At 41.7% G+C, this 25,868-nt stretch overlaps 1 protein-coding gene across 1 annotated transcript in view; it reads right to left on the reverse strand.

Annotated features, from left to right (window-relative positions):
* AGBL1 (AGBL carboxypeptidase 1) overlaps window positions 1–25,868 on the reverse strand; it is a 254,668-nt gene that overhangs the window by 85,168 nt on the left and 143,632 nt on the right. The window contains exon 22 of the mRNA XM_065734355.1: window positions 9,657–9,823. Coding sequence (XP_065590427.1) covers window positions 9,657–9,823 — 167 coding nt within the window. The remainder of the gene's footprint in view (window positions 1–9,656; window positions 9,824–25,868) is intronic.

Consider the following 25,868-nt stretch of genomic DNA (forward strand, 5'->3'; position numbering starts at 1 on the left):
TGTAGAATGGCATCTTCAGAAACAATTTTGAAGTACAGAGTGTGATGTAAAAACTTGTTGAGCAGCCCAGACGGAACAAACAGATTAGACAGGAATAGATAGAGAATAGATGCTTTCCATTCCTCCCCTTATTCTTTCTTTCTGATGATAGGGCCCTGATAGCTCTTCTGGAATTCAGCTGCTCCCATTGCTTTCCCTCCCAACTCCAAATCCTCTAACTCTTCTCAAAACAGGGATTTAAGGTAATAACTGTTAATGCTCAATAGGAAGCCATTACAGTTTAACTGGTGAATAATATGCCATAAATAAAGCTGCTGGTAATGTACTTTTAACTGGTTAAGGATGTATTTCAAAGTCTAATGGTAAAGCCTGCTTCTGGTACTTTGAAAATGAAACTTATCCTTCCAGAAATTAGCCTTGCATCCGTAAGTTTTCCCAAGAATAAATGGAAACAGGATTGAGAGACATTCAGCAAGGAACTCTGACTGCATCAAGGGGGGAATATAGAGAGAATATCCCCTAATGGCTGTAAACAGCTGCTTTTTCTCCTTTTCTCTTACATGGTTCAGACCCTGCTTCTCCTTCCTGCCCTGGTGGTGGCCAGTGCTTGGCACATTGCCTTTGCTCAGCCTGCACCACTGATGTCTGCAGACAGGCCATGGCCAAAGAGACATGGGACTTTATCTTGTGAGTGAACCTTCCCAATATTCATAGGAATTGGATCTGAGCTTTTAGGCTTGATTTCATTTCTGTTCTGCAGATGTTAAGTATTCACAGAATCATGGAATGGCTCGGGTTGGAAGGGACCTCAAGGATCAAGTTCCAGCCCCCTGTGAAGATCCATATGAAGTATTAACTTCATACAATCTTCATCATCAAATCTTTACAATCCCAGCTCCAGCCTAATGCACGCAAATTCTTTCTGCTAACATCACATTTAACCTATACATCTTAATAAATCCCCACAGCTTCTCAGAAGATGCAACTAATTGTCACAGGCCAGGGAAACTGGTTTATGTGTTTATACCTCTGTGCATACGTGTTCACCTACATCGCTACATGTGTGTGCTGGGTCTGAAAACACCAACCTGCACGTGTCTATCTCATGACTCGCACAGTACCTCTGCCATGTCTGTCTCTAAGATCTCGTACGGCAGCACGCGGCAGGGCTGTGAGTCACAGCCACAGTGCACTGCACAGCTGGAGACTCTGACAGAATATACAATAGAGCTGAGATGTCAGTGGAGGTGGCTTTAGAGTACTTTAAAAATGCTGTTCAAGTGCCAACTTTCACCTCCAAATATGACACTTTGTTCGCCCACCCACTTTCCTTCCAGGCTAAATGTTCCCTTTACTGCAACTTGACAGCTTTAATTACGAATTTATCTGTCTTTCCTATCCCTATAACTGTTCAGTCTCTCATTTGTCTTGCTAAGATTTTTGATATGCTCCTAGATAGCAGTTGTTTACTGTCACCACAGTACAAGTGGCCTGGTCAGACTCTCATTTGCAGGCTGGGCATCAGACCAAAACCTGCAATAAGCTGTTTGCCTCGAAAGCAGAAATCTTGTGTGTTCCCTCTGCCGAGAAAGAATGCAGAGATGGGGACGCAGTGCGCCTAGGAGTGTCACTATATCAGAACCACCACGTTCTCCTTTGCTCTTCTTGTCTGAGAAACTTAAATACATGTAAAATCCTGACCCGAGGAAAAAATGGATCCCACTGGTGGTTTTACTGAGGATTCAGCTCATTCTATCATTAAATGCTGCCCATGACGGGAGACCATTTTAAAGAAACATTTTAAACAGTAGCAACACATGTAACACTGCCACCATCAGTGTTGTGCAGGACTGCGAAGCGTTGAAGCAAGTCATGGCTGGGAGAGCAATCCACCCAGCTCCACAATAATGTTATACAGAGTCTCCTGACACTGCCTCTTAAACACCTGACCCACTGTCAACCTGGAAGGTGACATCTGGCTGCATTCAAAATGACCAGAAGTCTAACCAGATGAACCCTCTCATTACCTTTTGTGCCTTCTAGAAAAGACTCTATTGTGTTCTAGTGTCAGCATTATCCTGGTCTATAAAGATCATCTCAGAGGGAACTGTACATCCCTCATAATCCAGTCTTTCTGGGGACACTTCATAACTCCATAATTACTTTGGAAGTAATCAGTGTTATTTTTCCATCCCAGCATGTGAAGGGACCCAATGACTTTTATATTTCAAGTTAGATTTTAAGGGAAAAGGACTGCACCAGAGAAAATACAGATGCTCCTAATCAATACAAAAATGCCTAATACCAGACAGTGCTATACCAACGTGCCTCACAGAAAGGGCAATGCAGAACCCATTTGTTCTGCTGGATATATACAAGTTCATCATCAGTACTCCAGTCAGATCTGTACGTGTACAGTAATTTGAATAACCTCAGACAGATACGATAGCATGTTGTTCTGTGATTCCTTTCTCTGCCATTTGGTCTTTTCCTCTCATCCCCTTCTGCTGCTGTTTAAATTACTATTATCAGCTATTAAATGATAAATGAATTACCTCTAAAATAAGCATGAGTAATTGTTCCCAGCTTGGTATAGGCTGGGGCTGGTATTTGATAACAATCAACAAAAGCTGTGCAGCTCCCAAAGTTATTTCATAATAATAATAAAAATCAATAGAAGGAAAATAGGGACAGCTCCAGAAAGTGTTAATGAAAAGTTGCTGAATTACAGCAGCTCACCTGTGCACAGCTACATAAAAGCCTTCTGAATACCAAATACATTAATTATAGACTGCATTGCTTGGCTGAACCTCCAAAGAATTCATTGGGCTCGTATTCACACACTAACAAAGGAGAGATGCTGAAGAGTTCTGGATGAGAAGGATGAAGGGAGGGAGGGATGGAAGAAAGTTCATGTTCTTATTTAGAAAACACGATTTTCAATGCATATTCTGACAGTAAAATCTGAATCCTGTAATAGATCTAAATTCAAAATCTGAGGTATTTCCTCTCAGTAGCAAGCACATCAAGGTTCTAGGTCAGACCCTGGATGGCAAGAAGATATCCCTCTTTGGCAACATCTGTATGAAAGATCACTGTAGAGTACATAAGCAATACCTCCTGGTACTCATAAACTGATTCTGACTCCTTACAGTAACATGAGCCCACTCCAGAACCTATCTTCAGCTGCTCTCATAGCTGACACATTGTGTTAGTGCTAAATGTCAGATGGTGCACTTGAAGAGTTAAAGGAAATACATGAGAAGCTCCTTTTGCCCCAGGTTCTACACCACTAACATGACACAGCATGGCAAACATGATGCTCAGCTTACTAGGGAAATGCATCACTGTCATCATATCCTTTTTGCTCAGGAATCCAAATACAGGAATACCATATTCATAGATGCTCTCAAAGCAGTAGAAATTTCAAACTCCTTTACTAGCAATATAATCTGTGACTAGGCTAAAAAAAAATGGAATCAACAAACAACCTCTTCTTCTGAAAGCTGCCACGAGGTATTTAATGTCTATAGATGATCAAGGTTAAAAATGTTTCCAAATCTTTACTTAAAGAAAAATGAACGTTCAATCAAACAGAAAACTGAATCAAAACTGCCAGATAATTCCTGCTGACATTTTCCAGGGAATTAGATTCACAAAATGATGAAAGAGCGCTTTCATCTTCATGCATGTGTCAGAGGACTCCCCAGAGTCCGACCATCCAGTCTGCCCCAGTGGACCAGATGCCATGCCTGCTGGAACTGTGAGGAGATGGGGTGTTTGGGAGGGTGAAGCACTGTCTTGCACTCAAACACTTCAGCTGAAATTTGTTGCAGTTCACACAATTAAAAACCAAAACAAAGACCTGCAAGAATGACTGAAAGCCACATTCACCTGTAACCAGAGGAAGTCACAAACCATGAAGCAAGGGAGCCATTTGCCATCACTGCACAGAATTATCATGTCGTATTTCTGCTGTTCAAAGATGTATCAAAGATGCCTGAATTGACATAAACATGCTTTGCTCCTTCTTTGTTCTTTTGCTGTTTGAACTTTCCACTTTCGGGTCTGCTTCATCTACAGACATTCACTCTATTTTGATTGGAATGGCATTTTGGACACACAGCTTAAAAGATGAGTGGAATTGCTTGCACAGCCATAATCAGAGGAGGATGCATTACAGAGAAGAGATGGGAAATCCAACAGTTCAATACTATCCAGGATTGTGATGGTGTGTCAATGCAGCACAGGAGAAAAGCAAGCACAGTTCCAAATGATCTACAAATCCTCCTTGTCAATTATTGGATTTGCCACACACTCACAGACCATTTTACCTGCTCACTGTATGGAAGATGAAAAGATCACATCTGGACAAAGAGCCACGGTAGTGATTAAGCATTCTGCTTTTGATTAATATCACAGTTAGGCATATTTACCATCTGGGGCGGAGAGAAATTTGGCTCTGCTCGAGAAACATAAGAAATGATAAAAAAAAGCACAAGAGATGAATAATATCTGAGTCAGCAGAAAACGCTTAACGACTTTGCAAGGTTCTGCCTCAATATGTACGAAACAGCTTCTGAACAAAGGGCTACAATTGCTGCAGTATTTGCACAACACTCCCAGGCACAAACACAAGGACAGAGGAAAAGAGAATGAAGGAATGTGCCATCCATTCAAAGCATGAGGAAGAAGGGGAAAACACCTTGAACAAGGGAATGCTCTTGCTTTCTCAAACCTGCTCTACGTGAGCAGTCACTTCTCATCCTCTTTGTGGTCATGAAAAATGTGAAGTTACCTGGACAGCACTGACTAAAAAACCTAATTGTTTCAGAGCAAACGAGGCATTAAACTTATTATCAAAAAACATGGTGTCTGAAGTACATGCTGTCATTTCATTTTCCCAGAAGAGGGCTTCTGAATGCCTGAACTGACTGCAAGGCATGGTGGGAGGCTGGAAATGCAAACATTAGTGGTTCATCTTGAGGTGGGGCAAAAGCAGCCTGTGAGGCCAACCCCTACAACACTGAACCTTTGGGAGACAAGAGTACAATGCCTTTGTGATCGACTGACACATTTCCTTGTTTTTCAGAAGAGGGCTGCAAAATGCAGGAAATGCTCCAAGTAATTGACCTTTGACCTTGGCAGAACGGTTGTTAAGTCTGGCTGCATCACATGCTGGTGGAGAAATGGCTACCTGATGCAGAAAAACACCTATTAAAAGCTCGTGAAAATAAAGACCTGCAAACTACCAAGTTCTTTAGTAGGTCGTGTGCAACATGAGGGCAATGATGCCTGAACAAGTGTGAGATGTAAGGAGAAATGTCCCAGGGGCACAGGATGCTAATTGAAAGCTGGCTAATACCTTGAACAATTTAACCACTAGGCAGGCAGTTATGAGAATTTTATTAGGATAATCAAGAGTTTGGTCCATCCCCAAGTGCGTCTATGCTTTAGAAGTTTGCAGGATGTCACCTGGGTGCTACTCTTTTTGGAATCATTTAAATAATCGCTTATTTTTGTCTTCATTCAATAATCATGAAAAGCAATATGTTAGGTACCAGCAACCCTTGGAGCACTGGTTCCAGGACTCTGCTAGCACAGCATTTACACAGAAAGCAAAAGTTCCTTTATTGGATTTTCCCCAGTTTTAGAAAGGTACAGCATTGAGCAGGAAGTAAATAGGAGCTTTCTGAGCATACAGTGTTTGAGTACGGAACTTGCAGTTAACTGCACAGATCTCAGAGTTAAACTATTTCCACTCAGTCAAGCACTTTCAGGTAACCCAGAAATCCTATGACTTCACTGCATCTCATGGCAATAATCTCAGTAGTTACCTGTTGGTCTTTATGGCAGCAAATATCTACCTTGGTGGAGCTTGAAGAAGTCCTGAAAGTCCTTAGTTCCTATCCAGCTCATGAGTTTTGACTACACACAGGGAGAAAGCAGCTCTTTCCTGTCCCTCTCCCTGAAGCCATGGCACATTAAGGCTCTAATGTATCTTACCGTATCTTATATTTCCTCCACGTTTTTGCATGTTCATGAGACAGCTGCCACACAGACCTTAGAGAACCAGTGACAAAGAGCTGTTGCATCAAATTCATGCTGCCCCAGGATTTCCAGGTTTTAAGGGAAATATTCTACTGTTCTACTAGTGATGTAGCTCCAGAGTTGAAAATTCAACTCCCCTTTAAACATTTTCAGATGCAGCTACTTTGTTACCCTGCCTCTGCTGGGAACTCATTCCACAGTTAATGCCTGTGAATGACTTCATTTACAGTTCGTGCTAGACTGAGGTCAGGAAGAATTCTTGCCTGTGTTCTAAAATGTAGTTAGTTAGGTCCAGTAAAGGTTTAGTACACCTTTCCTTGGCTCATTGGAGACTGTCCACTGAGTGCTATGAGATCAGGTGTGAGAAATCCCCCATTCAGAGATGATGCTTCCATTAGACCAGTCACTTCCCCATTACCTTGCTCTAATTTACTGCTCACTGACTCTGACAGAGAAAACAGTTTATTCTAGAGAAGCAGGCACAGTGCAGCCTGCTCCTTCATCCTCCTCACAGCAGTAGTGGAAAAGTAAGGCTGAAAAACGCCCTGAGCAGAGAGAGCACAAAGAGGAAAATTAAAAGACACATCCAGTTATAAATGTTGACAGGTGAAAATGTTCGCTGTTGGAGGGAGATGCTGGGATGCCAAGTCAATGCCACGCACACTGGACACCATGACAAAAGAGACATGAACTGTAGGGGCTTCATAACAGAAAAGACCTCTGGCTTGTGATGTATGTACCTTTGCCATAAGACATTTCATCTGAAGTCAGATCTGTCCAGGACTGGATTAACTTCTCTTTCCATGGCTTGACCTGTCACCCAGAGTGCTATGGAGATGAGCACTCAGAAACGCATGTTTAGAAACTACATTGACGTATTTAACATGAACACTGGGCACTGAATCTCACTGATCACAGTTGTAGTGGTCAGTGCCATTTGAGCCTGTTTTCTGCAAAATAAAACCCTACCAACTAAATAAACATTCCGTTTTCATCAAGGTCATTATTTTCTTACGACACTGTTAATACTGCTCTGATAAGAAACATCCATATGTGTACCTTCTCTGGATGTGAAAGCAAGACAGTCGATACGCTTAGCTATAGTTGGAGCCACTGGTTCCCACTTAAACACCCACTATTCAATACATAGTAAAGAATTCTGGAACAAGGATTGTCTGCAAGGTGTTTAAATCACCTCTGTTGGCAGTGTAAAGCACACAAGAAAGTCATCCCAGAGGGTACCCATTCAGACTGCTCCTGCAGGCCCCAAATTTAACTCTGCCTTGTCAAAGGTACCAAAAACAATTTGTGTATTTCCATTTTCACCTACTCACTCTTTCAGAAGAAAGCATGGAAAGTATTCAAGGATGCTGTGCGTTTTTGTGATAACAACAGAAGACAACAGTGCTGGTTCTAAGCTACAAACACTTCCTGCTCCTTAAGCCCACAAAGATGGCTCTAGTCTTGGAAAAGCAGACTACAGTTTCCATTGATGTAGCAACTCACCATTAGTAAGAACGACTCTTGTCACCTTGTGCTGCCTCAAAGGAGAAAGATTGGACTTCATCTTTACAGAGTAAGATTAGACTGAGTGGTACCCCACAGTGCAACCTCTCAATGTTTTGATGGATAATCATTTTGTATTTCAAAGTCTATGAGTTATTTTTTTACAGTCTGAGCTGGGGTAGAGGCCTAGATACAGCTACCCTTTTGACCATAGCAGTGTGCTCTCTGCATTCTTCCTTTGGATCCTGTAGGACTCCTATTCCCACTAAAATCAAATTATGCAATTCTCTTGGCAAGACTTACAGAAACCCAGAAGCAAAATATTAATTTTCTGAATCAGAATCAATACACTGCACAATCATTTTCAATAAATTGTTTATCAGAAAATAGAATATGCTTACAAACCCCTTGGTCCCTGTGTCTCCCTTTCCTTGATCTGCAACAACCTCCTGAAATATGGCAGATCTCTAGATGGGATCAAGCAATGCAATATTTACTTGTACTACAAATGGCAACTAATTGCACCTAATCTATCAGAATTCCTGTCATCTAAAATCTGCAATACTACCCAGTGGAGTGAAAATGAACCAGTAACCATCACATTATTGCCTTTCAGCAGTGGCATTCCATCCCCAGATGACCTGGAGTTACTAATGCTGGGGAACCTTGAAGGGACAGAATGCTTTGATTTCGACCACCACAAGCACATTTGGAACAGTATGGGATCTTTACAAGATAAGGGAATTTTCTTTAATTGTTAACATCTTTATAAGTATTTGTCATTAGAGAGCGTCCTACTGCTACATCAGTAAAGGTCCATTACCCACACAACATCAGGAAAAAATGAAATAAATGCTCACTAACATGAAACCAACCAAAGAAAAAGGTAATGAAAAACCACACAAAGGAGGGAAAGTGCTCACTGAGTTGGTATGACCAGATGGCTTATTTTCAGTGTTTGGGACAAGTCAAAGTTCAATATTTTCCTTCCCAGAAGTTATTTTCATGCAAAGACTCTTCCAGCTCTAATTCAGAACTGAAAATCTGATTTATATCTCAAATCCATCCACCTGGCCAGGCTTCAGTAGCTCTCTCTAATGACACACCAACGATTTGTTGGATGGCTGTCCACAACACTGAAACCGTTCAGGATACATGCTAATTGCTTCATTTATGTGTTTGTATGTACAAGCAAGCACAGCTATACCAAAGGAATGTCTCTATATTTTAGTTCTCTTTTTTTCATTGTTCCCCATAAACATTAAAAACCATGAACAAGCTTGTAAGAACAGCTTCAGGCATGAGGAACAGGTGGTGCTAATGTCAGTTAAGTATTCCTGCAGGGGGAAGACTGGAAGCTTGCTGTAAATTATGGGGGCATTTCTGCAACAGAAAAATTGGCCTTTCATTGATGAAGCTGGAAGCACTCTTCGATGACAAACCCACTGGGAGCTTCAAATCATATCACATCACTAAGTTTCTTCTTCTCCATTTGTCTTGGAAAAACATTATTGCAAGTGTAAGTGCTTGCACGTAGCACTAAGAAGAGGATGGTTTAGAAAGAGCATGCACATTTCTGCATCATCACAAATTCCAGCTGAAACGTCCCATACTCTACATTTATTCAGGCCAAATTCCCCATATATTTGTACTGAGGCAACATCACTTGTATACACTCCAGTGAATGTAGGAAGCAAAGAAATGAATTTTGCCATTTAGAAAAATATTTTCTATACGATCATTTGGATAACGACTTCATCATGTGCATCAGAAAGTCACATATGTATGCTCTAGATGTCTGTAGGATTCAGTGCAGTGAGGAAAAGTGGAGTAACTGTGTGAATCCTTGCAGAATCAGGCACATAGTTTCTAAACCACACCATCAAAGTCCTTCACTAATTTTTAGTATTAGTTCCCAGTGCTCCAGCACTTACAGAAGGTCATCGAAGTAGGAGATGGTCTCCACAGAGGAGATCTGAGCTGGACAGAATATCATCTGAAACTTTAGTTTCTAGTTGATTACTCTGGGATATTACCATCCCTATGCACAAGTAATATTTTGAGAGGAAAATGAAAATCACAAGGAAACCGTCACTGACCTTTGTGCTCGGTCTGTTATTGTTATCTCTTCCTCCAGATCTAGGAGTAGTGCTGCCTGGGCCATCACCTTCTTGCTGCAGGGCAAGGATTTGAGGTGCAGGATGAGCAGGGCAAGGCAAAACTTGCTTCCCATCTCCTCCAGCTCTTGAGTTCCCAGCTGCAGGCCCTGGTGGAAAAAAGTTTCATTGCTGAGCGTACAAATTGCAGGTGTTGGGAGATTGTTATTCAGAAGGACAACTCCTAGTTTTCTTCCAATTGAATGAGGGGTTTGTTTGCTTTTGATATACATGGAAATTTCCCCACAGTCGTTCACGAATTCAGTGACAGCATTTGTTCTACAGGATCTATTCTAAAATAGCCTCCATTTTACAACTGGGGAAACAGAGGCAAGTAGTGTAACTGCTCTGGTTACGTTTGCTGAAGTTGTCATCCTAAAAATTAGACTCATACCCCAGGAGGATCTGACTAAACACAGCTTTACAAATCATTAAGTCTCACTTTTTCTTTCTCTCTGTGAAAATGTCATCTCCCTAAGCAATGGGAAACAAACAGGCTTTATGACTGTAAATACTGGGCAGTGGCAAAGATGGAAAAAAGTACAGTGAAGAGGTGAGGGAGGGAAGATCTTTAACAAGTTATTAATTATTTTTTAAGAAAATAAATTACAAAGTAATTGCAAAATAACAAATAACTCTGAGGAAATTCTCAGTCTATTAAAAGCTTATGTGTCTTGTAGGGACAGGCAGGAAAAGAAATGCACAAACAAGACTGGGATTACCAATATCACCTTTCCAAGAGGACTCCTCCAAGCTGTGGATCCTCACTTGGAAGTGCCCTGACTTCAAATAGTCAGTGCATGCTTTTTCACTAAGTAAAAACAATAAAGATTCAACAGAAAAGTAACACATCAAGGGCCTGCACAGGAGTAATCCGGAGTAATTACTGGCAGTTTCACACAAGCACTGAGATGGCAAGAGATCAAAAAAAAAACACCAAAAAAACAAAACAAAAAACACCCACAAAAGAGTCACTGAAAAAAAAGTAACCCTAAGAAACTGCAAAATCCCTCATCTTTGGCATTTAATGATCACATCACGTGTTACTCCTTAATGCCATAACACCAGGGGTTGAATCAATTGCTGAACAATTGCTGCCTTTGTCAGTATCAGCCCTGTGTGCTTCTGAAGCACAAACCATCTCTGCAGCCAACCTTCTCTGACGAGAACTCCAATCCCATTTCCAAGACTGTTTCCTTAGTAACTGCCGTAAGTCCATGTTCACAGCCCTGGCTCCAGCCAGGAGCACGGTGTGTGCTCCATGCCAGCACGGCCTGCACTTGACCCTCCACTCTGTATTTGTTAGTGGACGTCTTACGAGTAACACAGCCCGTATATATTCAGCCCATTACAGGGGGCTGAGCTCTGACCTCATGCTTCTTAGGAGTAGTTTCTTTGTTTTATTTTCCTTTTTTGTGTACATTTCCTGTGTGGCATTGTTGCATTTGTAACTTCCCTAAGATCCTCTGCAGAGCTGAGAGAAACTGAGGGAAACTGGGAGCCAACGGCATGCAGGTGGATGGAAGGAAGAGACTTCTCCTCAGGTGACCATCTACAGCTCCCTAGCAACGCTTTTTTCTTTGGTTCATGTTTGTCAGAGGCTACAAGCTACCTACAACTCCAGCAGGTCCAGCATGTGCAAATATTACAAAAACCTTATCTCATAACAAATCCATTTTCCTACAGTAACCAATTGAAATTCTACTTCTTTTCTGAAATTCTAGGAGTAAACATGCATAGGTAATTATAACGATGAACAGCAGCAAAATAATGCATTATTTTGTGCTCCATCATAGACTGAGTGGTTGGACAGCTAAATTAGCAGAGGGCATGCCTAGAAAAGCACCAAAACAATATGAGAAAACAGAGCCTCAGTGCCAGGCAGGGCCAAAGCACTCTGCAGAACTGACTTCTGCTCTCCAAAAGGTCTCTTAAATATCTTTAAAGCAATCATCAAATCTCTTAACACCATTTCTTCTCCCATCCTAATCACCTATACTGCATGCTTTGCTAAGTAAGCCAAGTACAATGAACTGCAATAATTATTAATAATGGTGAGAAAACAGATGAAGAGGCTTAGAGGAACCAGTGGTCATTAATACAAAACAATGAGTGCCTAGCAGCTCTACACAGACTCCTAACTTTCTTTGTTTTCCTTTAAAAGATATTTCAGTGTGGCAAAGTTACAATCAGCAGGTGGAAGTGGTGACATTTCTGAGCAAAAAATGTCACTTCCACAGCAAAAGAGTTATTCTCTCAGGGGCAGAAAATAAAAAGAGCATCTTTGGGCTTTCCCTAGGGTGCATCTCAGGGTCCTGCTTCCAAGATCTAGGCAGCACACTAAATACCTATCAATCATATTGCGATTGGAGATGCACCAGTGCTAAAACTCAGCCTGTGGGCTTATGATTCCCGAGGGTTTTATTCAGGATATGAAGAGGCCTTAAGAAACTACGAACAGAGAAATAATAATAATAAAACTATAATACACCAGAGAAGCCTCAGACAGTATGCTCATGCTCTTAAGTTAGCTGCTGTATGATGGACCCATATTGCTTTGGGAGCAGACACCTCAGGAATAACAGCTGGAAACCTCAGCTAGAACATTACAAGTTAACACATTTAATTCACTTCAAGCACAGGCAGACTTTTATTTTTTAACTCAGATAATGCTTTCCCTTATCTTCCTCAACTCCCAGCAGAGGTTGGGGTGGAGGTGCGTAGGTGAGCACCATTAAGGTGAAGATGCCAACAGAACTGAAGTATCAAACTCATGTTACTGATGATATCTGCTAGCAGTGCCAAGAGCTGGTGCACTGGTTAGGATCTAGTCCCTCCTGAATTGCTTGAAAGGGATTTCCCTTGTAGCTCTGCAACACACAGCCATAAAAATGCTGAGATCATGCTCACAACTTTGAGTTGTGAAAAAATTCTACAAGAGATAAAGAAAGAGAAGTGGTGAATTTTGGTTTGGTTGAGATGCTGGTAGGAACACGCCTCCATGACAGTAAAGCTGCATTGCTTCTTACTGATAGTGACAATATATAATCTGATTGCTACCACTGTGCAGGAGGAAGTTGCTCTACTGGACTGCAGGTCCTCTGCAATGTCCTGAATTCTCAGCGACCCTGTCTTTCTCTATCACATTGCTTTACAGCTCCATCCTCCTTTGGAGGCATCCGTATGAGGAGGGGAGCACAACACAGTCTTCCAAGCCAGCAAAACCTAGCGAAGTCTGAATCAGAAAGCTGCAGACAAGATCATCAGTCCTAATTAGTTTAGGCTCAGGGATATGCTAACAAAGCTATTCTACTTTGATGATCAGCTCATATCTTTGCACAGTTTCTGCTCTTTGAAACATAAAAGTACCAGTCTGGATCAGCATCAGCTTGATACATCACGCTCCGCTGCGCAATACAAATAGGCCCATTGGTCCCATGGGACCTCTCATGCATGTCTTCTGAAGCCATAATATTAAAGGATAACAGGTTCACTGTTTCCTGGCTATCATAAAGAATAATGGAGCTAAACATTTTTTTGATAATCTCTTCTCATTTGCTCCTACCACAGCAAACAGTATGGCAAGAGACATCACCCAGTAACATTCTAATATTTGGGTATATCGGTATGTATGATTTTGTGAGAAGAAACATTCCCACATTCAACATGGCTAATCAGATGAATTAAATGGACACAGCCTATTAGCTCTTGGTCTGGTTAGACCAATATATTTCTTCTCTTTTCTGTCAAAGTTGTTTTTATCATAACAGCTAGGGCAGTGAGGTGTTCACCTGCATCTCCTAATTGACACTGCGTCACAGTAATAGAAAACATGGAAGGAGGAAAAAAATAATAAAGCTATTCTGTGGTTTATCATTCGGCCAAGATAATGGGAATAAAAATTCTCCTAATGAAAGTTGATGAAATCACACTGGAAAAACAGTTCATTCACATTCAGCACTGATGCATCAACAATATATTCACAACTAAATGCTTCCAATGTCTCTCAATTTGACCAAAAATATGACTTCATCATAGGATGAAAGACAACGTAATGGAAAAATGGATAATCATTATTCATTACTCATATGCTTTAAACAGTCCCACAGCCAAAGGCAGCAACAGTTTCATAACACAGATATTGTTGAAGAAGGTGGAAGGACTCCAAAAGTTACATTAGAAATTTCTCTCTCCACCAGGGTAACTAGAGCTGCAGTTAAACTGGAGTTGAAAGATATTAAACACAGATAGACAAAAGATTTCAGAGCCATCACTTTTTCCCTGCATTCAGAGAAAAGGGATCTTTGGCATGAAGTATGGTCACTTTTGGTCACCGTTCAATCCTTGCAATAGTTTTTCCCCCCAAACTCAATTCCAGTCAACACATATACACACACACACATGCAGAGTATTCTCTGCATCTCAATAGCTTTACTCATGCACAATGGTTATGCCCTAAGGCTGGGTATAAATAAATTGACAGTCTGGTTTCCCACTAATTCCATCAGTGAGCCATCCATCAGAATGCTAATAGGAACTATTTTGAGGCTGTACAGGATAAACCACACGGCTGAATGAAACATTTGGTGCCTGGTGCCTGCAGCCGAAATTTTAGCCTGAGCCAGCCCCAAAAGACACTGCCCTTTAAACCCCTGTGAAAGAAAACATGCTGATACGCACTGGGGAACCAGCTATTTAGATGAGGGCAGTAGGAAACAAGCCAGTATTTCTCATGCCCCTGAGATCCCTAAGCAGTAGGTATAGCACACAGAACAGATGAAGTTTAGGGGATAGAAATTTGGGCCAAAAGATTACAAAGGGATTAAACAAGCAGAAAAGGATAAAGACGAAGAAAAAAATTGGGTAGCAGGAATTTCTAGGAAGATGAGAGGGGTTGGAGTTAAAGACAGAAGATAAAAGGACAGGAGAGATAAAAGGATGAGGAATAGGGAAGGGTGGTTGAGGTCAGTGTATGCTGATACAGAGGAATGATGACAAGAGGAAAACTAATGGAAACCACAACCCCCACCTCACCCTTGGAAAGGTGTGCCTCACTATGAATGTCCATCTTCACTACACTCAGTACTTTGGGCACTGGATGAGGAAACAAGGCCCAGCTTGCCTTCAACCAATTTGGCTGGTGTTCTGATTCAGCTGGTACTGAGCAAACTTCCTTTCTGTGCTCAAGAATGGGTTACTGATTTGTCATTCAAATGGACACTTTTCCTGGCTAAAGACATTAGAGACAAGACTGTTCAAGGGATGGAGGGAAACAGATAAGAGAAGAAAAAGAGGTCTGAAAGGCCTGCTTATAAGAGAACTGGGAATATAGCAAACAGTAAAACAGAACAGTCAAGTTCTAATTATTTAAGTAGCATAGAAAACCATCCAAGGTGAGCACAAAGATAACTCTACCTTCCCACAATCCTCCCTCAAACACTGCACACTCACACAGAGCAGCAGTGGTTGGGTAGGGAGCATTTCCATGCTTATTGGATGCTGTTACACCTCTTCTGCATTGCTGCATGAGACTGGAAGTAGTAGAAGGTCCAATTTTGCCTGACCACTTCTTAGGTATCACTGGGACCAATGCATGCACTACATGGGGCACAACTGTGAAAAGTGGCTGAATCAGGAACAAAAGGTGGACAAAAAAGAGAAAGCAAAAAGAAGATATTCTCTCCTATATAGACAAATCATATAGGAAAACATGATTCCTTGCAGAGCTCTTGTTTTCCAATGAAGTAGTTGTACACATTGGTTTTCTGTCTCATCCATTACCATGCGACATGCTAGGAAACTATTTTTAGGCTCTGGATGGACCCAGACCTAGCATTAACAGATTATCCCTCACTGCAGAGGCTGAGCAATCTTTCACCATTTCCTTCAATGTCTTCTCAAACATAACCAAAGGGGCTGAGCGAATGGCATGCTAAGGCAGAACGGAGCACTTCGCAGGAGTCTGCACTGACTTACAAAGATTGGGTCAACAGTCTCTGAAGTTCTGATCTACTGACTGCAGACTCTTCCAGGCTGAAGTCTGCCCGCATGATCCAGTTCAAATGGTTATCTGTACGTTACGCACATCTCACATTACTGACCAGCCGTAATGCATGTGGAGGGAGCAGGAGGAAGATGTGGAAGGGAAGGTCCAGAGGGTAGAGAATATGTTTTTGTTATTTGTTTGTTAATTAGGAGGAAAAAAAAAACACATAAAGAAAATAAAAAATAACAGAGCTAATTCCTGAAAGAAAACAAATACTGATTCAGATAATTAACTCTCCTACTTGGCAGACAAGGAATAGAAACAGAGAAACTGTTCAAGGTCATACAGTGATTCTGAGGCAGCACGAGAAAAGAAAGCTACCCTATATTGGTGACAACCAAGAGCTTTATTCAAGAAAATTCCTTTCTTTAGAGTGGGTCCCGGTACTGGCAATAGGTTAACTGGTGTTACCCCATTTGACTGTACCTTGAACATTCATCTACAGTCTACCCACGACTTTCTCTCACATATATACCTTCTGCTATGTGAACTCTGTGGAACCTGGAACAAGTCACAGACAGGTTATAGCCTGAGGTGTTTGAAGATTAAATGTGAGGCGGAGCTCTAAGTACATCTGAGAATCCATGTCAAATGAATTAGCTCATAAGAGCAGTCTGGGAAAGCAAGAAGTTGCATTTTTGCAAGCCCTAAATTGGCAGTTTAATCCCTGGATCGCTTTTCCTCCCTCTCTACTTCCACTTTTCTGCTTGTATGAATAACTTCAGCATACAGAAAAGTGAGCAGACTCCAGGCCCACCCAAGCACTTTCAGCTATGAGTGTAACCCATTGGCCATATTTCACCGTGGGAGTAAAATAATTTCCTTATCCTGGCTGGTAATCATCACATGCCCGGGAACAAAAGGATTTATGACATTTATTTTATTCTGGCTAACGTAAATACAGATGCTATTCAGAAAGTGCGTAACATGTTTTGAATGTTCTTAATATGGTATTTGTCTCCATAATGTCATTCACTATCAGGTTCTCCTGGTTAATTATGTGTTATATAAAGAAGTAATTGTATTTTTTCATGAAATGTCCTCCATATTCTTTTATATTACACAACACCTTGTTTTTTTTTTTTCTGTGTGGCTTTAAAGTAGAGTAAGTATTTAAAGTAACAATACTGGGAAATTCCAAAGCAGATTTCATTTGGAAATTCACTATGCTATAATCTGCAATGTAGGAAGCTTTACAGCCTTTCCCTCTCACTGATAAAATACATGCTATTCTGCCTATCCCAGAGGTGATGAAAATATGTATGGACCAAAATGATACAGCAAGGCTAGTAAGCTTTTCTTCCTCATCCAAAATAAGACCCCAGGATGGACCATGGTATCACTTCTGCACTAATGTAATGATTAAGGCACTAGAGTGCATTTAGCAAGAAACCAGCACAGCATGACCCAGACATCACAGCATGCTCCAGCCTGATAGCTGTCTGCCCCACAGGATCTCTGGCGCTCTGTTCCCATGCTAGCACATTACAGGCACAAGCAGACCAGCAAAGCTGTGTGTTGGCCTGGCAGCAATGTTATATGGAGTGGAATTTAATGGGGTGGTGAGTTTGCTTCCTGCTATGCTGCCACCAAATATCCACATCACTGTGAAGCCTCTCCCCAGCACGGTGCTGAGTACAACTGCTGAGCTCTCTGCACTCCTTCCCTTTCTCTCTCAATAGCCCAAGTATCACTAACACTTTCCCATATGGAAGCTGCCTTCCAGGCCACTAAACACCTTTGTGTGCTCTCTCTAGCCCCCATTTCATTGTTCGTTTTCTCTTACAAAAGAAATAACCCATAACAGACACAGTAGTCAGAAGGAGGTACTACTATCATGCCTATAGGGATATTATAGCATCTTCCAAGTCTACATTTCTTCACATATGCAAGCATCTTATTCTCTTTTTTCTTTATTGCTGCTGCTGCACATTGCACAGATATCTTTATCAAGCTGTCTTTCTAATCGCTACTTATGCTTTTCTGAATAGCTAGAGCTAATTCAGAGCCCAACCGTGTGTTTGAGTGCTTTAAACTATTCCTTCAAACACGTTTTACCCTGCCACAGTCTGTATTTTATCTTCCAGTCTTACTGTCCGCCTTCCTACCGTATAATTCCTATCAGCTGCAAACAGTAAATCTTTGTATTTTACTGTTCTCCTTATTTTTCAGTCATTAAAGAAATATAGACCAACTCACAGGGTGGTAGCTGAAGTCAATTTCTTCTCAATTCAAAGATGCTAAAGTAGGTTTTGACTATTTTGTGCCTTACTCCAAAACTCCAATCTTAATTTGTTTATTTTATTTGCAGGAAATTCTCTACTTACTAGTTTTGGTTTACCTAGAATGCTCATCAATCTGGTTCACTTAAATACGAATCCTGAAAAATGAGAAACATTATATACCCTTTCTCCTTCTCTCTCCCACTCCATACGTTTCTCAAAACAAGAAATAACACCCACCACATCATCAAGACAATTAACTCAGTTACTGTGCTTCCCCATCCTTGTGTTACTCCAGTGCTCATGTTTCTTTTTTTAGTGGTTCTCAGCCTCTGGAGTAAATTTTAAGACGTAAGGAATCATAATTAGCATGCTGTTAAACATGCTTTAGATATCTGCTATCTACTCTACTGGTCAATATTAATGATTTTAGCAGTTCAAATCTTTTATTCCTTTGTTCCCTTACAACACTTACAGGAATAAAACCTGAGCTTCACCTGATCCTGTGAGTTGCAGCCTTGGCTGAATATAAAATAACACCAATAGATGACACGCAAGCATTGTCTTCCTGCATAAAACAGTGAGTACAGGCCCATAGCATTCTGCTCTGTTCCTGTTCTGGCTGCCTACCCACTCTGCCAATGTGCTTGTGGCCTCAGGACAGCATAAATAGCTCCAGAATGCATCCAAATCTCAGCCTCCACTATTTCTTATTATTCCAGTCCTGAGGGTCCCCTGTTTCCTTACAGAGCCTTTTGATTATGCCTTGGAGCATGTTTCTTTTTTCCAGATTTAAATCTGTTCTGTACTAAATCCTTCATTTCCTCCCAGTCCTGCTTCCAATGGCACCAACGCAAATCTCCTACTCAAGGGCAGTCCCCCTGCCTGGGCCACACCACATGCCAGCTTCTGCAGTTAAATTACCATGCACATATTCACAGATCAAACCCTCTCTTTGTTGGTCTCTTTAAAAATTTACTTTAAACATGTTTTCACAAAGAGATCTGTGAGTGAGAGGTAAGGGCACAGAGCCATCAACAGCACTGAGCCTTCCTCTCTCATTTCTCAAATGTTGCATATGCTGTATGGCCATCCCGTTATGCTGAGAGTTTTTTTCCTAAATTATGAAGGATACCTCAATGTTGATTTTCTATCTTTCTTAATTTCACAGGTTCTCTTTGGACATCTTCAGCTAGCTGTCAAAGCTGGTCTCCCCACCTCACACTCCCTCCAGCTCCAGGATCAGTGACGGCAAGCAAGTGCAATTACAGAATTTATTGTATTAGCAATTCTGAAACAACAAAGGAGCCATTGATTTCCCAAGGCAAAGTGTAGGGTGAATAACCCAAAAGAATAGCAATATTAGGTAAAAAAGAAAAGTTACAGTAGTTGGTCAGCTCTTAAATGGGGGCTGGGAGAGGTGGAGCCAGACTCCATCCCTTCCAGTCACACAGGTGCATTGCCTTCACCTGTGCTCCTGCGGCTGAGTCAGAGCTCGCCTCAGGTGATCAATCAGTGGTTCAGGCCGTGATTCAACAGTTCCCATACACCAAAGATACACAGGAAAGCACAAAAAGCATCTATGCCAAGTTCAGATCAGAGAGGAAAGTGACACTGTTTGGTGAGGAATCCAGCCTAGTAACTGCTCCCTTTGAAGCTGAAAGAAGGGAGTACAAATAAGGGGCTCACTGGCTGTTTTCTTATAGGTGTCAGCATAATTATTCTGACACAGGACACTTCTTGCTGCTTGTTACATTTAGTAGAAGAATGAGCAACAACAGTGAAAATCTGACCATTTCATTTTTCTCTTTTTCTTTTGAGCACTCTGTTCTAGCCACCCAGAATGAGCTGGTAACACTGAGTGTCATTCAAGCTGCAGAATCCTCTTTGCCGCCTGCTCTAATTTAACATAATTTCATGTAGCAAATGTATAATATAATGAAGCCATAGAAAGAGATAAAGAATATGTGGGAAAGTTACCTCAAAAGACAGATTTTACCAGAAGGCCTAAGAAGCAAGACTGATCTTTTTCCTGGGAGGCTGGGTTAGGAGGAACATCCTGTGAAGGGTCTTGGGAATATAGACCACACAATCCTATGTCAGACATCAAGAGGGTTCCTCCAGCTGAAACAGTTGCCATCAACTGCTAATCAGCATTCGTAGGTCTGCAGAGTCCAAAGGGTCATTTTATTGCCAGCCCACACGTCCATTGGTACAAGTAACCTGTTGGCTGACGGGTATTTTTACCATCTTTTTGACTGGGAATATGATTATTTAGAGGAAACAAATAAAAAAAACAGATATCAAAACCAAAGATCCAGCTTTATTACAGGAGATAAATACCCACAGTGCTTGCCCACAAGGAACTGATCAGCAGCAGGAGCTTAGACATCTGGGCTTGTTTACCAAGGATAAGTATTAGTTAGACAGAAACTTTTGCAAACCACCTATAAGCCTTTTCCACTCCATAATCCCACCAGCAAAGGCTCTCTTTAACATTTCCACTTACTGTGCTATTAGAAAGAAAGAGAAAAAGAAATCAGGTGTTTGAAGACTGTAAAGAACAGACTGAAGAAAGGGAAACAAGATCAGAGAGACAGAACTAGGGTGAGGGGGAGGCAACTATCTCTAGCAAGTGGGATAACTGATGTGACTCACACAAAAGCAGCTTAAGTTTCCTCTTGTTCTGCAGTGAATATTTCCACTTTGGTTTTTTCAGAGGAAACATTTCAGCCAGAAGCAAATGCATAGCAGCTGATTAATGCCTCACCTCCTAGAGCACCAGGTTAAAAAACACAAAACATGTAGTCCTTGGAAGAATAAAGTACATGACTCTGAGCCTCTGGAGACCTACTGACCAGTCACACAGTGAAGCAGGCAAACCCTTATTAACAGAGAAGATGCTGACTCCAGATTATAGGCTTTCAAGACTTCTCATCTTGCAGCTGTACTACCTGAGAAAATTTGCATAAGAACAAGCTGCCTCTTTCTTAGAATTCTTTTTCAACCTGTTTTTATTATTTCCACTAAAAACGATAATCCTCTGTTTGTGACATTGCAATCATTTCTACTACAATCAAGTGTGCTGTCCAGAAAGAGGATTACTGTCTCAGTCTGGGGAAGTACATGGACTTCAAAGAACGATGTAGCCAGTTTTCAAGCAAATGACCTTGGTAAAAAAGAACAAAAGAGAATACAGTATGATCTACCACCAGACCTACGACTTCCAAGAGACATCTGATGCTCTTCAGGTTTCTAAAAACTGATATTTCCTATGTATGCTTGTACAACGGAGCTGGAAAAATAGCAACATTTACCTTCACTGTGCCAACCCAACGTACTCTCAGATTCTTCCTTAGACAAACTATCAATGTTTAAAACATAAACACCAGAGTCACATACACAGCAAACCTCGTACAGCATGCGATGCTGTGCGTTTAGCACCGTGTTTTGTGGGGAGGAGCATCGCTTCACATGGTGCTGAATGTCAAACAACTGTTCTAAATCACTGCCTCTGGCAGCTGCTCTGAAATCCAAAGAACAAACAGTTAAAAAAAATAGAAGCAAAAGCCTTTTTCTTTTCCCCCCCAGGAAGATAATTTAGCATGACTTTCCACAGAACAATTTGCATGGGATTACCCACAATACACTGCATTATGGTAATACTCCAAAATCTCTGATGCATATTAGACTGACAGCGTTAAAAATCTGTCAAAGGAAAAATAAACGATACAGGAAAATGATGATGTAAGACAGGACAGTAAACATTCTGCACTTGTGTAATCTGCCAAACTTCACTCCAAAATTGGCCTGGGAAAGAGAATGGGAGTACTGTGCGCTCGGAACAGCTTTAGGGAATATTCCCAACTCAAGCAGAAAACAACACCTGACTGAGACACGGATGTAATCACAGAAGAGCAGAAAATACAACAAATCCGAATGAAGAGCTGAATAGGAAACAAGGAGTGATTTTCTTCATTTCTTTGATTTCCCACTGGGTAGCAACCTGGAGGGAATCTTCCCTCTTGTTCATCCAAAGAAGGTTCGGTTCACTACACTTCACCACATGCCTTCACTCTGTCTGCCTTCTGCTCCTCTCCAAGCCCTGCTATCTTCCTCTTATGCTTCTGGTGATCCCTAAATAGACTCTGGACAGCCTCTGTGTTCAAAAGCGGTTGTCCCAAAACAGTGAGCCCAGGGGCTGTACCAGTCCCTCACCCATGGTTGACTGCTCAGCCACTCAATGGGCTTCACTCAGGGGACCAGGACGCAGATTTTCTTGCACTAACCTTTGCACTTTCCCATATAAAACAAGCTGCAGGAAAATAGTGTCAGATGAACTGCGTTCAGTCAATTCCACATATTATATTCCTAGGAATTCAAATAATCGTATAGCACTCTTCAAATACCTGAAAATCATGGAATTATAGAATGGCTTAGATTGGACAGGACCTTAAAGATCATTGAGCTTCAACCCCCTGCCATGGGCTGGTTAGCACCCACCAGCTAAGGCTGCCCAGGGCCCCATCCAACCTGCCCTTGAGCACCTCCAGGAATGGGGCACCCACAGCTCCTGCAAAATTCTTTATCCAACACGCAGCACAGCCTTCAAAGCCATGTATCTTCAATTTCAAAACAGGGATACGGTACAGGACCATGTCACAGGCTTTGCACAACTCCAAGTATATGATATCAGTTGCACAGAGTGATGATGATGTCATCACTCCAGTGCAGAAAGCCACCAGGGAAGAGTTGTTTAACTGAGCAGGGGCCTTTTTCTGGCAAAGCCCTCACACTGCCAGGGTGAAAGACACTAAGGGGGGAACCAGGCATAGGTATGGCAAAAGGAGGGAAAGAGAGTAGCAGTATTTCCCACATGGGTTTCTTCATTAGTTCTCTCACCACTAAGTTGCAGAAAATGAAAAAAAAAAAAAAAAACCACCAAAAAAACCAACAACCAACAAACAAACGAGATGAGGCCAAATTATATTTGCTGAAGAGGAGTTACAGAGATTAGTGTAGTAATTAATCAAGACAACCATGTCAGCAAGGGCCTGACCTTTATTCCTGCCCTAGTAACAGCTTTGTCCCTGATGACTTTCGGCTTGCATGCTAAAGCGATTTAGATACATCCCTCAATTAATCGCAGGATATCCTCTGGGAGATAGGAGAGCAGTGCTGCAAGCTGCAAACAGGGATGCTGAATCAGAAGAGGGGTGACCTACTGAAGGGCACCTAGTGAAGGACATCAGCAGAGCTGGGGAGATAACCCACAATTCTCTTTACCACTTACACTTCACCCCTCACTGCTAGAAACAAGATAGTTGGAAGCTACTAATTTGAGATGCTGACATAGTATTTTAAAAAAGAATTAAAATTCAAAGAAAATAAGAAAAAAAAAAGAGTCTCTTAAAATAACTTGAATCTTTTTCTGTAAAGAAGCAACAGCACCACATCAAACTCACTCGGGCAAGATGACAGGCAGCTGCAGAGCTCAGGGCAGCAGTTAAACTTCAGTTATTTCCAGCTTCTCTCTTTTCTTGTGAGATAAAGTCCTTCTGTCAGGCAGACGTGCTGCCTACCCCATACACGTAGAGTGTGTGGAGCTCCTTGCTCAGTGTTTTGGGTCACTTGCAGCTCCTGGAGTACCAGCAAGGCTCTGAGCACTACTCTCTGACAAAGAACCTCAAAGCTCTGCAGATGCTGTTGGGCTCCTGAACATATGGGAGCACCTTCTCTCCGAGCACAGCAGGGACAGGCAGGTGGAATCTGAGCTCACTCAGAAAGACAACATACAACTACAGACTTTCAGTAAATAGGAGGACTAAAAAGCTACAAATTCAGGAGAGAGTGGTGATGCTCAAGAAAGGCAGGAGACAGAAACAACATTAGAAGACATCTGCATCTATTAGAAAAGCTATTATCACAGCAACTGAATACCTGAATCTGCTTTTGCTTCCTATGAAAAGTAGCAAACATATTTGCCCATCAAGTTTGTCCATTATGGCAATTAGAAGCAGACAATGGCAGAGCTTTATGCCTGTGAATTCAAGTCACTGTCAGGATCTTAGCTAGTCAGAGCAAACAGAAGCCTTAAATTAATAGCTTAAGTTACAAACCTCAGATGAACAACTAACACCCGTGTTGAGTACACCCAGCTGGTTGTGAGGTTTTCAGCTATTTGGCTGAACGAACCCTAGATCTCCTGCCCAACACAGGCAAGGTCTGGTATAAAGTCTGGAACAGATTTTCTAGGGTTTATTTTTAGCAGCCATTCCACAGTTCTGATATGGAACAGAGACAGAGATGACCCAGACATGAAACTCCGATAGTGAAATGAATCAGACTTCCAGAGCCCTGAGAGCACTAAGAGGCCATAAAAGCTCTCAAGCCAGGCCCACCTGGGGCCTTCACCCACACCCTCTGCCTATCCTAAAAGCCCCACTTCAGCTCAGGGCTCTGTTGTAAACGTGCTGGTCTCCAGCTCCAGTTGCAATGCTCCCATTGCTACCTGACCACACACCACACTGAGTCTAGACTCTGACACACAGCTTCACCTTGTCACTACGGACCTGCCAAGCGGTTTCTGGGCTGTCTGATCCTGTTGACATCACCAGACTTAATCCCAACTTACTAACTTGTGTTTTCACTTGGACGTTTTCCTGTTTCTGTCCACTACCATGGACTTGCTTAATGACTTGGGCTCATAGCTGAACGTAAGTACTCTTCAGAAGCCTGGTCTGCTTTCCTTGCTTGGAGGCAGTGGGACTGGGCCTTGGCTGCCAGGCAGAGACCATTCAGATCATCTCAGGTTCTCCTCTTGCTAGCACTGACCTTAATTCACTTCTTAGAAGAGGCACACACACTATATTTCTCCCATACCCCTCAATACAGAGGTTACAACATCCTAAACCAGAGCTAGATTAAGACCAACCTCACTGCACTACCTTACATTCGCTCGGCTGACACTTTCCTGTCCAGAGATAACTAACATACATCAACTCTCAGACAACGTTTCAATTTGGTCAAAAAAGATTTCCAGAACACATAAATATTTTAACTTTAAGTGCCAAGCTCATTTTCGTTAAAGCCAACAGAGCTATCTCACACTAGAATTCAGCGACAAAAATATATTCCCTTTCTTGAGTTATTGTTGGCAAACATTGACTCTAGTGAGAAAAGTTATTTCTGGACTTTTATTGGCAAGTCTTTTTTCCAGAGACTAAAAAGAGCTGGTGCTGGTGGAAAAACTGTTAGACATGACTTTCAAGAAATGTCAGTTTCTGCCAAGCTCTTATGCACATTTCTCTTGGGGAAGAAAAAAGGCTTCATTGCTTTTCTTTCCAGAGGTCACATCTATGAGGGTAAGTGAAGAAAAAAAGCACATATGGAAAGTCCTCTGTCTCAGACTGACAATCAGTTGCTCAGTCGGTGCCACAAAAGCCCTTTTTCACTTATGCCTCTTCTTTCACAGAGGAAAATCCCTCATTTCTTAGTACAAAATGATGGCTGAACTTGAATTTGGTAGAGTTTCCAGCAGATTTTGGTACGCTGTGTTATCTCCTACTTGGAAACCCTGACATAGACTTTTCATCAGGCCTTCTCATCAGGCCCACATTGACCTGAGCATACACAGACATTCACATGATCACAGGGATGCATTTCTAAGATTCTAGTACCATACGAAACATCCATCCATAAATATGCAATTAAAGTTATATTCACCAGACACACTACTATTTGAGCACTTGAAGGTCTGAGAGAGCATGCACTGGACTAGTTTCCACATCCACATTATTCACATTCATATTTATATCGCAGTCTTCCACACTATCTAGTTTGCACCCACAAATACTAACTGCATAAACCCATCCCAGCAGTACAAAC

This window comes from Cyrtonyx montezumae, unplaced genomic scaffold (genome assembly GCF_038088225.1).
Source record: "Cyrtonyx montezumae isolate F1298 unplaced genomic scaffold, pur_monq_1.0 scaffold_17, whole genome shotgun sequence".
NCBI classification, from domain to species: domain Eukaryota; kingdom Metazoa; phylum Chordata; class Aves; order Galliformes; family Odontophoridae; genus Cyrtonyx; species Cyrtonyx montezumae.